Here is a 15,093-nt window from a genome sequence, read left to right on the forward strand (position 1 = left end):
ATGGACGGTTGATAAATAGAGGGATGGGTGGATGGTGGGTGGGTAGATGAATGGGTAGATGGTGGATGAATGAAGAGATGGATGGATGGATAGACAGATGAGTGGACAGATGGATGGAATGGATAGACAGATAGATAGACAAGTTCTCTCTTTCTTAGGCAGGCTTTCTCCCCATCTGCACTGTCAACATTTGGGGCCATCCCATGCACTGTAGGATGTTGAGTAGCATCTCTGGCCTCTACTCACTGGAAGCCAGTCACATCCCCTCCAGCAGTGATGACCAAAAAAAATCTGCAGACATTGCCAGCATCCCCTGGGTAGCAGAATTGCCTTGGCTGAGATCTGCTGGCCAGAGTCGTGCTTTGGGTGTGCTGCACCTGCATCCTCCTGTTCTCTTCTGGGTGAAATAACAGGGGCTTTATGTCTTCCCAGAACTCTTGTCCAGGGCCAGCCCCGGGCAGGGACCTCACACTCTGCCCTCACTTAACCCCACCGCAGCCTGGGATGGTGGTGGTTCCACTGTGTCCATCTGCAGATGAATGGGCTGTGACTTGGGGTGGGAGTTTCAGGGGCTTTCCCATTGCCTAGTAGGGGCCAGAGCCAGAATTTGAACCCCAAGGCTGATTGATACCCACCTCCTCCTGTTGGCCCACTTCTCCCTACCCCTCCTGTCCACTGGTGGCTCTGAGCTCTGCACAGAACCAGCTGACAGATGGCCCATGCTGGAACTGGGAGCCTTTCTACTCTCATTCTCCTGCCGTAGAGTATTTGGGAGTACCTGGACAGGCTTCTAAGATCCTCTATCTTTTAAGGATCATTTACCCACAGGGGAGGAAGTGTGAACTCTGTTCAAGTCAGCAAATAATGGCTGCCTAGGTCCACTGGCCCCCAGCCTCAGCAAGACAGAACCAATCAGAGGGAGGGATCAGGGGCTAAGGGCATATTGGGGGGCTGGAGTGGTGCTGTCTGGACAGGGCAAGGTGGTTTGCTGTCCACGGAGGAAGCAGAGGGCTGGTTAGGGAGCAGGGACCATGTTCCCTAACAGAGAGGGTGATTCTAGGCAAATTTCAGCCTGCTCTGTAGGAGCCTATCATGACCCTGGAGCTGAGTCAATGGGAAGAGTCGGCATTGACCGAGGATGTAGCCTGGGAAGGGCATTTCAAAACCGAGATGCGGAATGTCTCAATGCGTAGACAGGAGTATAGAGCAGGGCAACTTGGGGCAGAGCTTGAATGGCGGAGATTGCACGTCGGACACGGAGAATTCACCACCTCCCTCTACTTTTGCTCACCTCAGAGCCCCCACCAGCCCCAGCAGCCGAGGTCAACGTGTGCGTGACCTTTCTTCGTCTGGCGGTGACCCCCAGCATGGTCCCCCTCGGTCGCCTACTGGTCTTCTACGTCAGGGAGAACGGAGAGGGGGTCGCTGACAGCCTCCAGTTTGCAGTCCAGACCTTCTTTGAAAACCAGGTAGAGCATCGTGTGCCAAACCTGGGACACAGCCAGGTGCCACGGGGGCTTCTCCAAGGTGCTGGCCAGGAGGTCTGTGCGCACCTGAGACTCATGTTGTGTCGCAGATGACGTCAGGAATTGTGGGAACGTGAGTTGCATCTTTACTGAAGCATCTCCAAAAGTCACCCAAAAGGAGATTGCGTTCACAACACATAGGGAAAGCCATCAGCTGTTCTCTGCCTTTGCTGAATTCAGGATTTAAGGGACAGCCCTTGTTTCCATCTGCACCCTCAGCCTCCTGTCCCTGTCCCCGCAACTTCTTCTTCATTTTTTTTTCTTGAGACAGTCTTGTTCTGTCTCCCAGGCTGGAGTGCAGTGGCACGATCTCAGCTCACTTCAGCCTCTGCCTCCCGGGTTCAAGCAATTCTCCTGTCTCAGCCTCCCAAGTAGCTGAGACTACAGGCACGCACCACCACATCTGGCTAATTTTTGTATTTTTAGAGATGGGGTTTCACCATGTTGGCCAGGCTGGTCTCAAACTTCTGGCCTCAAGTGATTCTCTGAAAGTGCCGGTATTACAGGTTTGAGCCACTGTGCCTGGCTCCTCCCTGCAACTTCTAAACAAACTGCCACGTGCTCTCCGCCAGCACCCGCCTTCCCATCTCTCCCTGTCTCTCCCTTTCCCCTTTTTTGTGTCCACCACACAATGACCAGCTGCCCATCACAGTGTGGGACCAGCTCCCTCCAGGTGGCAAGGCCAGGTTCCCAGCTGAGCTGGCAAAGACTGACTCTCCTTGTGGGCAGGGGGTGGGTGGGTGGGGTGGAAGAGATGCCTCTGGATTGGACCAAACCTGGATTGAACCAAATTTCTTTTTGTTTGTTTGAGACAGAGTTTCTCTCCTGTTGCCCAGGCTGGGGTGCAATGGCGCCATCTCGGCTCACTGCAACCTCTGCCTCCCGGCTTCAAGCAATTCTTCTGCCTTAGCCTCCCTAGTAGCTGGGATTATAGGCACATACCACCACACACCAGTTTTCAATTGGCTAATTTTTATATTTTTAGTAGAGACGGGGTTTCACCATGTCGGCTAGGCTGGTCTTGAACTCCTGACCTCAGATGATCTACCCGCCTCGGCCTCCCAAAGTGCTGAGATTACAGATGTGAGCCGCTGCGCCCGGCCAGCTGAACCGTTTCTTATCCCTTGCTGCATTTATGCCCAGGTTTCAGTGACATATTCAGCAAACGAGACCCAGCCTGGAGAGGTTGTTGACCTGCGGATCAGGGCTGCAAGGGGCAGCTGTGTGTGCGTCACCGCAGTCGATAAGAGTGTCTACCTGCTCAGGTCTGGGTTCCGGCTGACTCCTGCCCAGGTGAGCACAGCCCTCGGGCTTGGGTTCTGGCACCTCCAAGGGGCCTTACCTTCCCTTGCTCACCCTTTCCTGTCTCCCATTCCAATAAATGAAGAGCTGCATTTGAATCCAGATTCGCTTTCTCCATCGGGTTCATTTCTCAGGGAACCCAATGCGTGTCTGACAAATCTTCGCTGCTGCTTTAGTGCAGTTGCAAGATGAGGGAGTCAAGGTCATCAGACCTTTGCAACATGACATTGGACCAGGTCTCGTGTCTCTGGCTCCAATTCGCCCGTCTTATTTTTAGAGTTCGGGTCTTGTTGCTCTGTTGCCCGGGCTGGAGTGTGGTGGCGTGATCATAGCTTACTGTAGCCACCACCTCCTGGGCTCAAGCGATCCTCCCACCTCAGCCTCCGGAGTAGCTGGGACTGCAGGCACGCACCACCACGCCTGGCTAATTTTTTCTATCTTTTGTAGGGATGGGGTCGTGCTATGTTGTCCAGGCTGGTCTCAAACTCCTTTGCTCAAGCCATCCTCCTGCTTCAGCCTCTCCAGTGGCTGGGATTAGAGCCGTGAGCCACTGTGCTTGGCTCCTGTTTGCCCATCTTAAAACGGGCTAATGCTACCAGTGCCCATCTCCTGGAGGTTGTCATGATGTGATAGAAAGAGGTGGGGATGGGAGCACGCTGCACCCACAAGAGCCAGTTTGGGTTGTAAAGAAAACTTCAGCTGACCAGTCTCTATCCCCCTTTGCCTGCAGGTTTTCCAGGAACTGGAAGATTATGATGTGTCTGAGTCCTTTGGCGTGTCCAGGGAGGATGGTCCTTTTTGGTGGGCTGGGCTGACGGCTCAACGACGCCGGCGCTCCTCCGTCTTCCCGTGGCCCTGGAGCATCACCAAGGACTCTGGGTTTGCCTTCACCGTAAGGAGAGGTGGTCTCGGATCCCTCTGCCCCCTTCTAAGGTCCTCTTGCCTAGAAATAAGAGTCTCAGAGATCCAGAGATGTGTTGGAAACAGAATTGGAAGCTTTTCTTTCTTTCTTTATTTTGAGGTGGGGTCTTGCTCTGTGGCCCAGGCTGGGGTGCAGTGGTGCAGTCATAGCTCGCTGCCTCAAACACCTGTGCTCAAGGGATCCTCCCACCTCAGTCTCCCAAGCAGCTGGAACTACAGGTGCATGCCACCACACCCAGCTAATTTTATTTTATTTTTTATAGAGATGGGGTCTCACTATATGGCCCAGGCGGGTGTCAAACTCCTGGCCTCAGGCAGTCCTCCTGTCTCAACTTCCCAAAGTGTTGGGATTACAGGCATGAGCCACTGCACCCAGCCTTCCAAACTGAACTTTTTCTTTTTCATTTCTTCCCAATGAAAGCTCCCAAGCAGATCCTTCCAATGTACAAAGCCGCGGAGAACAGAATGATAAGCTTGTCAATGGTCAGGTTCAAATGGGTAACTTGAACTTGTGATGGAAAGTGTTATGACATTGACATGCTTTGCTGGGAGGAACACCTCATTGGGAGCTGTGGGTGCCAGGAGCTCTTAGCGCTGCCTGGGCTTTGGTTGACTTGGTTATGTGTCTGGCAACTTTCAAGCAGAAGGTAGCCGTGTTCCCAGGTGGCAGTGGTTCCAGACTGCACAGGTGGTCCTCCTGCCTCAGCCTCCCCAGTCACTGGGATTAGAGGCGTGAGCCACTGTGCCCAGCTCCAGTTTACCCATCTTAAAAAGGGCTAATGTGGCCGGGCACAGTGGCTCACGCCTGTAATCTCAACACTTTGGGAGGCTGAGGCAGGTTGATCACCTGAGGTCAGAAGTTCGAGACCAGCCTGGCTAACATGGAGAAACCCTATCTCTACTAAAAATACAAAAAAGTTAGCTGGGCGTGGTGGTGGTTGCCTGTAATCCCAGCTACTCAGGAGGCTGAGGCAAGAGAATCATTTGAACCCGGGAGTCGGAGGTTGTGGTGAGCCAAAATTGTGCCATTGCACTCCAGCCTGGGTGATAGAGCAAGACTCTGTCTCAAAAAAAAAAAAAAAAAAAAATGACATAAAAACCAAGAAACAAAAAAAGCACTAATGCTACCAGGTGCCCATCTCCGGAGGTTGTCATGATGTGACACAGATGGAAAGGGGTTGGAATGGAAGCATACTACGCCCTTCAGGGTCACACAGGGTCGCACCTTAGGGTGCTGGTGGTCTCCACTCAAATGCATGTCCCGTTGGAGGGTACCTTTCATTTCAGTTTTAAAAAATATTTCAGGCTGGGTGCAGTGTCTCACTCCTGTAATCCCAGCACTTCAAGAGGCTGAGGCGGGCACATCACTTGAGGTCAAGTGTTCAAGACCAGCCTGGCCAACACGGTAAAACCCTGTCACTACTAAAAATACAAAAATTAGCCAGGCATGATGGCGGGCACCTGTAGTCCCAGCTACTCGAGAGGCTGAGGCAGAAGATTCACTGGAACCAGAAGGTGGAGGTTGCAGTGATCACGCCACTGCACTCCAGCCTGGGCGGCTGAGCGAGACTCCGTCTCAAAACAATAAATAATAAAAAATATTTCAAAGCCATCCTTCCCTCCCCGACCTGTGCTGCTTTTGTTATGAAATTTTCCAAACATGCAGAAAAGTTGAGCAAATTAGATGACAAACACCCATGTACCCACCACCTAGTTCCCACAGTTCTATTTGCCAAAAAAAAAAAAAAAGACCTTTTTTTTTTTTCCTTTTTTCCTTGGTCAGGGTCAGATACTGAGCCAACTGATTTTCTTTCTTTCTTTCTTTTTTTTTCTTAGACAGAGTCTCACTTCATTGCCCAGGCTGGAGTGCAGTGGTGTGATCTTGGCTCACTGCAACCTCCACCTCCTGGGTTCCAGCGATTCTCCTGCCTCAGCCTCCCAAGTAGCTGGGATTACAGGCACCCGCCACCACGCCTGGCTGATTCTTGTATTTTTAGTAGAGATGGGGTTTCACCATGTTGACCAGGCTGGTCTTGAACTCCTGAGCTCAAGTGATCCTCCCACCTTGGCTTCCCAAAGTGCTGGGATTACAGGCATGAGCCACCGTGCCTGGCCATGATTTTCTAATTGAGATGAAATTCATATAACATAAAACTCACCATTTTAATGTGTACAATTCAGTGGCATTCAGTATATTCACAGTGCTATGCAACCACCACCTCTACTTAATTCCAGAACGTTTTCATCCCCAAAAAGGAAACCCCGTACCCAGTAACAATCACTCCCTATTTCCCCTCCCTCAACCCCTGGCAGCCACCAATCAGTTTGCTTCTGTCTCTATGGATTTGCCTGTTCTGAGTGTGTCATCTCAATGGAATCATGTAACATGTGGCCTTTTGTGTTTGCGCCATTTGATTTGGTTCCTCACAGGTCAAATGTTCTGTTCTCTCTTCTCCACCCTGGATGGTCACTGGGTCCCATGTTCTCCCCAGCCTGTGCCACCAAACCCAGAATAAAAGAGTGATGCCCCCAAGGCTGCCAAAAAGTGATGTTGGGACAGTGGTCTCTGGGGGCTGTCGGCATCCACTTCCCCACCAATGGTCTGGGTGTTGTCTGTTGCCTAGGAAACAGGACTGGTGGTGATGACCGACCAAGTGAGCCTGAACCACCGGCAGGACGGTGGCCTCTACACTGATGAGGCTGTCCCTGCCTTCCAGCCCCACACAGGAAGCCTGGTGGCAGCGGCTCCTTCCAGGTACCCCCCCAGGTAATGGCTTATACCTTGAACAAGCTTTCCTAACCCTGGCACTATTGACATTTGGGGCTTGTCTTAGTCCTTCCTGGCTGCTGTAACAGATGGCTTATAAACAACTGAAATGCATTTCTCGTGGTTCCAGGGGCTGGAAAGTCCAAGAACAGGGCACCAGCAGATTTGGTGCTAGTAAGGGCTCACTTCCTGCTTCATCGATGGTGTCTTCTGCCTTCTTGCTGTTTCCTTATATGGCAGAAGGAGTGAGGGAGCTCTCCGGAGTCTTTTTTTTTTTTTTTGAGGTGGAGTCTCACTCTGTTGCCCAGGCTGGAGTGCAGTGGTGGGATCTTGGTTCCCTGCAACCTCCATCTCCCAGGTTCAAGCGATTCTCCTGCCTCAGCCTCCTGAGTAGTTGGGATTATAGGCATGTGCCACCACACCCAGCTAATTTTTATATTTTTAGTAGAGACGGGATTTCATCATGTTGGCCAGGCTGGTCTCGAACTCCTGCCCTCAAGTAATTCTCCTGCCATTGTCTCCTGAAGTACTGGGATTACAGGTGGGAGCCACCATGCCCAGCCTGGAAGAAAATTTTAACTAAAAAGCAGGTGTATTTAAAGTATAGTATTAACAATTGCTGTCACTAAGTTTGTTTTGTTTGTTTGTTTGTTTTTGAGATGGAGCCTGGCTCTGTTGCCCAGGCTGGGGTGCAGTGGCATGATCTCGGCTCCCTGCAACCTCTACCTCCCAGGTTCAGATGATCCTCCTGCCTCACCCTCCTGAGTAGCTGGGATCACAGGCCCTTGCCACCACACCCCGCTAATTTTTGTACTTTTAGTAGAGACAGGGTTTCACCATGTTACCCACACTGGTCTCAAACTCCTGGCCTCAAGTGATTTGCCTGCCGCGGCCTCCCAAAGTGCTGGGATTACAAGTGTGAGCCACTGCACCCAGCCTGGAGTCCCTTTTATAAGGGCCCTAATCCCATTCATGAGGACACCACTTTCATAACCTGATCATCCCTTAGAAGCCTCACCTCAACACCATCACTTTGGAGATTAAGATTTCAACATATGAATTTTCAGGGGGACACAGACATTGAGTCCATTGCAGGGTAGGATCATTCTGTGCACTGTGGAGTGGGGGAGAGGTGTCCTCTGCACTGTAGGGTGTCGAGCAGCATTTCTGGCCTCCACCCACTAGATGTCAGTCACACTCCTCCCCTGTTGTAACAACCAAAAATGTCTCCAGACATCACCCAGTGTTCCTTGGAGGCCATTGGCATAGCAGGCTAGGACACTTGAGTGCTTTATATACCTCCTCCCTACCCAATTCTTACCCTGCCCCAGTGCACAGGATTAGGGATATGGAAGAGAGAAGAAAATGCATCAGGGAGAGCTGACCTGTGTGAGGACAGAGGGATCTGGGCAGGGTGAGAAGCCTGGGCTTGATTTCCCAACTCCCAGAGGCTCTGTTTAGAGAATTCTTTCTTTTGTCTTTTCTCCTTCCTCCCATCCTTCCCTCCTCTTCCTTCTACTCTCTCTCCTTCTTCTCCAACTCTACCTTCATGCGTTAGACACAAAGTAATTACTTTTCAGTCTTTCTCATCTTCAATATAAACACTTGGCCGGGTGCAGTGGCTCATGCCTGTAACCCCAGCACTTTGGGAGGCCAAGTTAGGCAGATCACCTGAGCCTAGGAGTTCGAGACCAGCCTGGACACATGGCAAAACCTCGTCTCTACAAAAAATACAAAGATTAACCATGTGTGGTGGTTCATGCCTATAGTCCCAGCTACTTAGGAGGCTGAGACTGGAGGATTACTTGAGCCTGGAAAAGTTCAGGCTGCAGTGAGCTGTGATTGTGCTTCTGCACACCAGCCTGGGTAACAGAGTAAGACCCTGTCTTAAAAAAATTAAATTAAATAAATAAATAAAAACAGTTAAGCCATTAGAGGATTATGAATTTTCCTCTGAGTACAGCTTTGGCTGCACTCACATTGTGTTATGAAGTAGTTCCAGTATTGCTCACTGCCAAATAGGTTCTAACTTGTAGAATGATTCCCTTTTTGAGTTATGACCTGTCTGGGAAACCTCTTGATCTGGTGGCTAGCCCTGATGAGCCTGTCCGTGGAAGTGCTCTCAGTCTTTTGAGTCCTCTCTGTATAAAACAGGAACTTTCATGTGCCCCTCCATCCCCTCCACAGTTGTTCCAGGGTGCTTCAGTCTCCCAGGCTCTTCCTGTTGGGGCCACATATTTAGCAGGAGTGTGGCAGGCCCACAGGGTTCCTAGTTTCCCAATTCAAAATCAGGGGCAGATTAGGCTCCATACTGTAGTTTGGATACACATGGAAGCATATTCAAGATGTGATTGTGTGAGGAAGATGGAATCCTGGCCCCAGGGCCTCTATCAGCTGGCAGCCACCCCAAAGGCCCTGACCCACTCACATGCATGACCCCCGAGAGCTTGTTCTGGAGCAGGTTCAGAAGCAGCAGCTTTGTAAAACTCAAAACCATGAAGGCAATTGTAAATCTCAATGTAGAAAGGCACAAGAAATGCCTTTAAAAGCAAGTGCCCATGCCTTTTTGTAACTGGAACAAACACATCCTTATTCTGAGAGCATTGTATTTTTTTAACCATATAAATGTGGTTAAATTTTTTTTCAAGCAGTATGAGAGGATATATAATGAAATTTAAGTCTCCTTCCCACCCTCAGACCCTCCATTCCCTTCTTCAAAAGCAACTGTACTGAATAATTTCTTTTTATTTATTTATTTTTTTTGAGATGGAGTCTTACTCTGTTGCTCAGGCTGGAGTGCACTGGTGGGTTCTCAGCTCACTGCCTTCTGGGTTCAAGTGATACTCCTGCCTCAGCCTCCTGGGATTATAGGCTGGGATTATAGGCCGGCACCACCAAACCCGGATAATTTTTGTATTTTTAGAAGAGAGAGGGTTTCACTATGTTGGCCAGACTGGTCTTGAACTCCTGACCTCCAGTGATCCACCTGCCTCAGCCTCCCAAAGTGCTGGGATTACAGGTGTGAGCCACCATTCCCAGCCTGAATAATTTCTTAGATATGCTTCTGTGCATATGTAGGATTTAAAAGAAAAAACTAATAGAAAAATAACACAATGTTGTTCTGTACTCTTTTTTTTTTTTAAATGGAGTCTCTGTCTGTCACCAGGCTACAGTGCAGTGGCATGATCTCACCTCACTGCAACCTCCGACTCCCTGGTTCAAACGATTCTTCTGCCTCAGCCTCCCAAGTAACTGGGGATTACAAACATGTGCCACAATGTCCGGCTAATTTTTGTATTTTTAGTAGAGATGGGGTTTCACCGTATTAGCCAGGATGGTCTCGATCTCCTGACCTCGTGATCCACCCGCCTCAGCCTCCCAAAGTGCTGGGATTACAGGGGTGAGCCACCACACTCACATTTCTTTTGAAAATTAACAATGAGTTTTGGAAATTATTCCATATAGTTAAATGCATGTTTACCTCACTATTTTAATAAATATATAATATTCCACCAATGAATATACTACCATTTGATTAGCCAGTTCTCCTAATGATGGAGATTTGGACTATTTGCTAATTTTCATAGTGCCACTATGAACCACTCCATCTGTCTTTGTACACGTCTGTGGGTGTTTCCAGCGTGTGCTCCTAAGAGAGGTAGTGATGGTTGAAAGGATAGGAACATTTTTAATTTTGCCAAATTTTGAGAAAGGCTTGCTTTTTTTTTTTTTTTTTTTTTTTGGAGAAAGGAGCAGCCTCTGAGGAAGGTGAGCTGTGAGGCTTCTGAGGCTCAAACAAGAATGAATGAAGGTGGTCCAGATGCGGTGGCTCACGCCTGTAATCCCAGCACTTTGGGAGGCCAAGGCGGGCAGATCATGAGGTCATAAGTTCAAGTCTATCCTGACCAACATGGTCAAACCCCGTCTCTACTAAAAATACAAGAGTTAGCTGGGCGTCATGGTGCATGCCTGTAATCCCAGCTACTCAGGAGGCTGTGGCAGGAGAATCGCTTGAACCTGGGAAGTAGAGGTTGCAGTGAGCCAAGATGGTGCCACTGCACTCCAGCCTGGGTGACAGAGTGAGACTCCATCTCAAAAAAAAAAAAAAAAAAAAGAATAAGTGAAGGCACTTAGGAAACAGAGGATGGGTGAACAGGAGGCGGAGAGTTCGTTGTGATGATGAGGATGGATGTGGTAAACACAGGGAGGGATATTAGCAAAGGAAGAACATACAGTGGCTGCTGGAGCCCTTTTCCCATCTGCATCCAGGAGAGGAGGCACGACTGTTTTAAGATGGACTCTGCAAGCCTTTGATGCCTTGCTTCTGCTTTTTTTTTTATTTTCCTAGAATTACCACAGTTATCCAAGTAGCTTCTACTATTCTTAATCAAGTAGAACGTTAACCCTGCCAGGTAAAAGAATTAACAAGTTACATCCTTGAACAGACACTTTTCAAAGAAGGTATACATGCAGCCAACAAGCATAGGGAAAAAAGCTCAATGTCACTGAACATGAGAGAAATACAAATCAGGCCAGGTATGGTGGCTCACACCTGTAATCCCAGCACTTTGAGAGGCCAAGGTGGGTGGATCATCTGAGGGTGGGAGTTTCAGAACAGCCTGGCCAACATAATGAAACCCCATCTCTATTTAACATACAAATATTAGCCAGGTGTGGTGGTGCACCTGTAATTCCAGGTGTAATTCAGGAGGCTGAGGCATGAGAATCACTTGAACCTGGGAGGTCGCGGTTGCAGTGAGCTGAGATTACACCACTGCACTCCAGCCTGAGTGACAGAGTAAGACTCTGTCTCAAAAAAAAAAAAAAAAAAAAAAAAAAAACTTAAATCAAAACCATGATGAGATACCATCTCATGCCAGTCAGAATGGCCATTATTAAAAAGTCAATAAGCTGGGTGTGGTGGCCCATGCCTATAATTCCAGAGCTTTGAGAGGCCAAAGCAGGTGAATCACCTGAGGTCAGGAGTTTGAGACCAGCCTGACTAACATGGTTAAACTCTGTCTCTACTAAAAATACAAAATTATCTGGGCATAGTGGTAGGCGCCTGTAATCCCAGCTACTTGGGAGACTGAGGCTGGAGAATTGCTTGAATCTGGGAGTTGGAGGTTGCATGAGCCAAGATTGTGCCATTGCACTCCAGCCTGGGTGACCAGAAGGAAACGCCATCTCAAAAAGAAAGAGAAAGAAAGAAAGAAAGAACAAATGCTAGTGAGGTTGTGGAGAAAAGGGGATGCTTATGCACTGTTGGTGGGAGTGTAAATTAGTTCAACCATGGTGGAAAGCAGTGTGGCAATTCCTCAAAGAGCTAAAAACAGAACTACCATTTGACCCAGCAATCCCATTATTGGGTATATACCCAAAGGAATATAAATCATTCTGACATAAAGACACATGCACACAAATGTTCATTGCAGCACTGTTTACAATAGCAAAGACCTGGAACCAACCTAAATGCTCATCAATGACAGATTGGATAAACAAAATGTGATCCGTATATACCATGGAATACTATGCAGCCATAAAAAGAACAAGATCATGTCTTCTGTGGAAACATGGGTAGAGCTGGAGGCCATTATTCTTAGCAAACTAATGCAGGGACAGAAAAACAAATGCTGCATGTTCTCACTTATAAGTGGGAGCAAAATGATGAGAACACATGGACACAAAGAGGGGAACAGACACTGGGGTCTACTTGAGGGTGGAGGATGGGAAGACAGGATCAGAAATAGTAATTATTGGGCTTAGTACCTGGGTGATGAAATAGTCTGTACAACAAACCCCCATGACACACGATTACCTATATAACAAACCTGCCCATGTACTTCTGAACCCAAAATAAAAGTTTTTAAAACAACAAGCTATGTCCTAATCAAGTAGACTGTTAACCCTGCCAAGTAAGAGAATTAACATGTTATATCCCTATCAAGTAGAATGTTGACCCTTCCAGGTAAAAGAAATTAATGCATTATATCTGATCAAATAGAATGCGAAGCTGCTAGGTTTGCATAAGATTTATGTTCATGAAACCTTAATCGTTTCTTTTTTTCTTTTCGTAGAACAGAGAAGAGAAAAAGGACTTTCTTCCCCGAAACGTGGATTTGGCACTGTCTCAACATCAGGTACGGTAAGATTTATTTTCTGTGCTGACTGCCGGTTGACTGAAAGGCACTCATGCGGGTCCAGAGAGTCCCTGGTGGGACGGGCAGGCCTGATACCACGATCTGAGTAAGACACTGTGCATCTTTTTCTAACGCATAAAACTTCAAGCCATGAAGTCAGCCTTGAGTCCTGCTGCAGATTTGGACGTTTGCCTGTGAAATATGAAATGCAAAGGCTTTGTGCCTCTTACAATTCCCTCTTGGGGTAATTCTATCTGCTCTGTTTGCATAACGAGCTCATTAAAATGATTACAGTTCCCTGGAACATGAACTTGACCCCACCTACCCCCACTTCTTGCTCCTCAGGGGACTACAGCTCTTGGTCGAAAAACAAGATGCCTTTCTCAACACGTTTCCTTTCTGCATCCCACCCCCGCCCCCCGCCCCTCTGTTTAGTTCTCTTTGAAACAGGAATGCAGGCACCACTTTTCTGCTGGATGCAATTAGCTTTTTTCTTTCAATGCACAGCGTTAGAGCACCAGTGACACAAGTGAAACAGTGGCAGTGGCATGCCCTGGCAAATGAGTTTGGCATGAAAATTGACTCTTGGTCCAGCCCTGGCCAGCAGGTGGGCTGACTGCTGAGCTGTGCCCTCCTTCCAGGCACCAGGTGCTGTGGCAAGTGCTTGGCAGAGCAGGCACACAGCTGGGGAGCCCTCAGGCTGCTTTGAGGGTCGTGTATGTCCTCGTCACGGGAAGGTTTCACTGCTGATCAGAACACGTCTAGGTCATTGTGTTTTGTTCTGGGGGCCCAGCTGTAAGACAGGCTGTCTGTCTATCATCATTCAAATGTATCTACTTTCTGGATGCCTGGTGAGCTTTTTTTTAATCGTTAAAAAATTTTAATTTTATTTTCTTTTACTTATTAGAGTTGGGATATCACTCTGTCACTCAGGCATCATAGCTCACTGCAGCCTCAAACTCCTGGGCTCAAGCAATCCTCCCACCTCAGCCTTCCCAAGTCACTGGGACTACAGGCATACACCAACCTACCTTCCTTCCTTCTGTAATATTAGGGTTCAGGGGTTCAGGGTGCCCTCAGCTCCCCTGAGAGGATGTTTCTCCAGGTTCTTGGTCTACTGCCCTCTCAAGAATGAGAGAGGGGACCACGGCACAGTGCACAGTAAATGCCAGACTCAAAAATGTTTGTAGAAAGCGATTTATTTAAAGAGAGAAACAGGAGAAGGAGAGAGAAAGAAACAGCTAACTCTCACACTGAATGAGAGAATCCAGAAAGATGGAATCCAGGAGAGGAAAGCAGTTTCCACAAGAGTGTTAGGGAAGAGAGAGAGACGGAGTTTAGGAGGGGAAGACAGGCTTCCACGAGAGAGTGTGGAAGGGGACCCCAGAGGGGAAATTCAGAAGTGAGAAAGAGGGCTTCTATGAAGGGCGTGTTCCTAGAAGGGGACCCAAACATGGAGTCTGAAGGGGTGTGGAAGAAGGGGACTTTTAACCCGGGAGGAACCCTCACCTTCTCTAAGACCCCTGGCCAATGAAAGGAGTTCCTTAGATCTTCCACTGGAGTGACCGACTCTTAATTTCTTCCCACGCCCACGATATTTAAACATAAACCATTATAGAGAGAGATGGCAGGGGGGCATTGTGCTGGGAAATTCTTGCCCTTAAAACTACGCCCCCTTGTGGACCCTGGGAAGAGAACACCTTCCCTCACTCACTCCTTTCCTTTCTTCTTTCCTCCTCCCTCCCTCCCACTCCTTCCTTCCTTCCTTCTGTCCTTCCTTCCCTCCCACTCCTTCCTCCCTCCCTTCTTCCTTCCTTCTTTCCTTCTTTCCTTTTTTCTTTTTGATGGAGTCTCACTCTGTTTCCCAGGCTGGAGTGCAGTGGCACAATCTCAGCTCACTGCAGCCTCCGCTTCCTAGGTTCAAGCAATTCTCCTGTCTCAGCCTCCCAAATAGCTGGAACTACAGGCACGCAGTACTGTGCCTGGCTAATTTTTGTATTTTTAGTAGAGATGGGATTTCACCATGTTGGCCAGGCTGGTCTCGGACTCCTGACCTCAAGTGATTCACCTGCTTTGGCCTCCCAAAGTGCTGGGATCACAGGTGTGAGCTACTGTGCCCAGCCGGGTTTCTTTCCTTTTCTTTTTTAATATCCTAATTAAATACAATGAGGTGGCATCTCATTGTAGTTTTTATTTGCATTTCCCTAATGATGAGCGATGCTGAGCATCTTTCATGTATTTATTGGTCATTTGTCTATATTCTTTGGAGAAATGTCTATTCAAGTCATTTGCCCATTTTTGAATCATGTTGCTGTTTTTGTTGTTGAGTTTCAGGAGTTCTGTATGTATTCCCGATATTATTTCATTATCAGATATATGACTTCCAAATATTTTATCCCATTGGGTTGACTTTCTACTCTGTTGATAGTGTTGCTGC

At 48.3% G+C, this 15,093-nt stretch overlaps 1 protein-coding gene across 1 annotated transcript in view; it reads left to right on the forward strand.

Moving 5' to 3' along the window:
* CPAMD8 (C3 and PZP like alpha-2-macroglobulin domain containing 8) overlaps window positions 1–15,093 on the forward strand; it is a 114,777-nt gene that overhangs the window by 47,045 nt on the left and 52,639 nt on the right. Inside the window, exons 15-19 of the mRNA XM_064381667.1 lie at window positions 1,297–1,469; window positions 2,670–2,819; window positions 3,559–3,720; window positions 6,374–6,516; window positions 12,594–12,656. Coding sequence (XP_064237737.1) covers window positions 1,297–1,469; window positions 2,670–2,819; window positions 3,559–3,720; window positions 6,374–6,516; window positions 12,594–12,656 — 691 coding nt within the window. The remainder of the gene's footprint in view (window positions 1–1,296; window positions 1,470–2,669; window positions 2,820–3,558; window positions 3,721–6,373; window positions 6,517–12,593; window positions 12,657–15,093) is intronic.

This window comes from Aotus nancymaae, unplaced genomic scaffold, assembly GCF_030222135.1.
Source record: "Aotus nancymaae isolate 86718 unplaced genomic scaffold, 86718_ANA_hifiasm-v0.15.2.pri h1tg000028l, whole genome shotgun sequence".
In the NCBI taxonomy this organism is placed as follows: Eukaryota; Metazoa; Chordata; class Mammalia; order Primates; family Aotidae; genus Aotus; species Aotus nancymaae.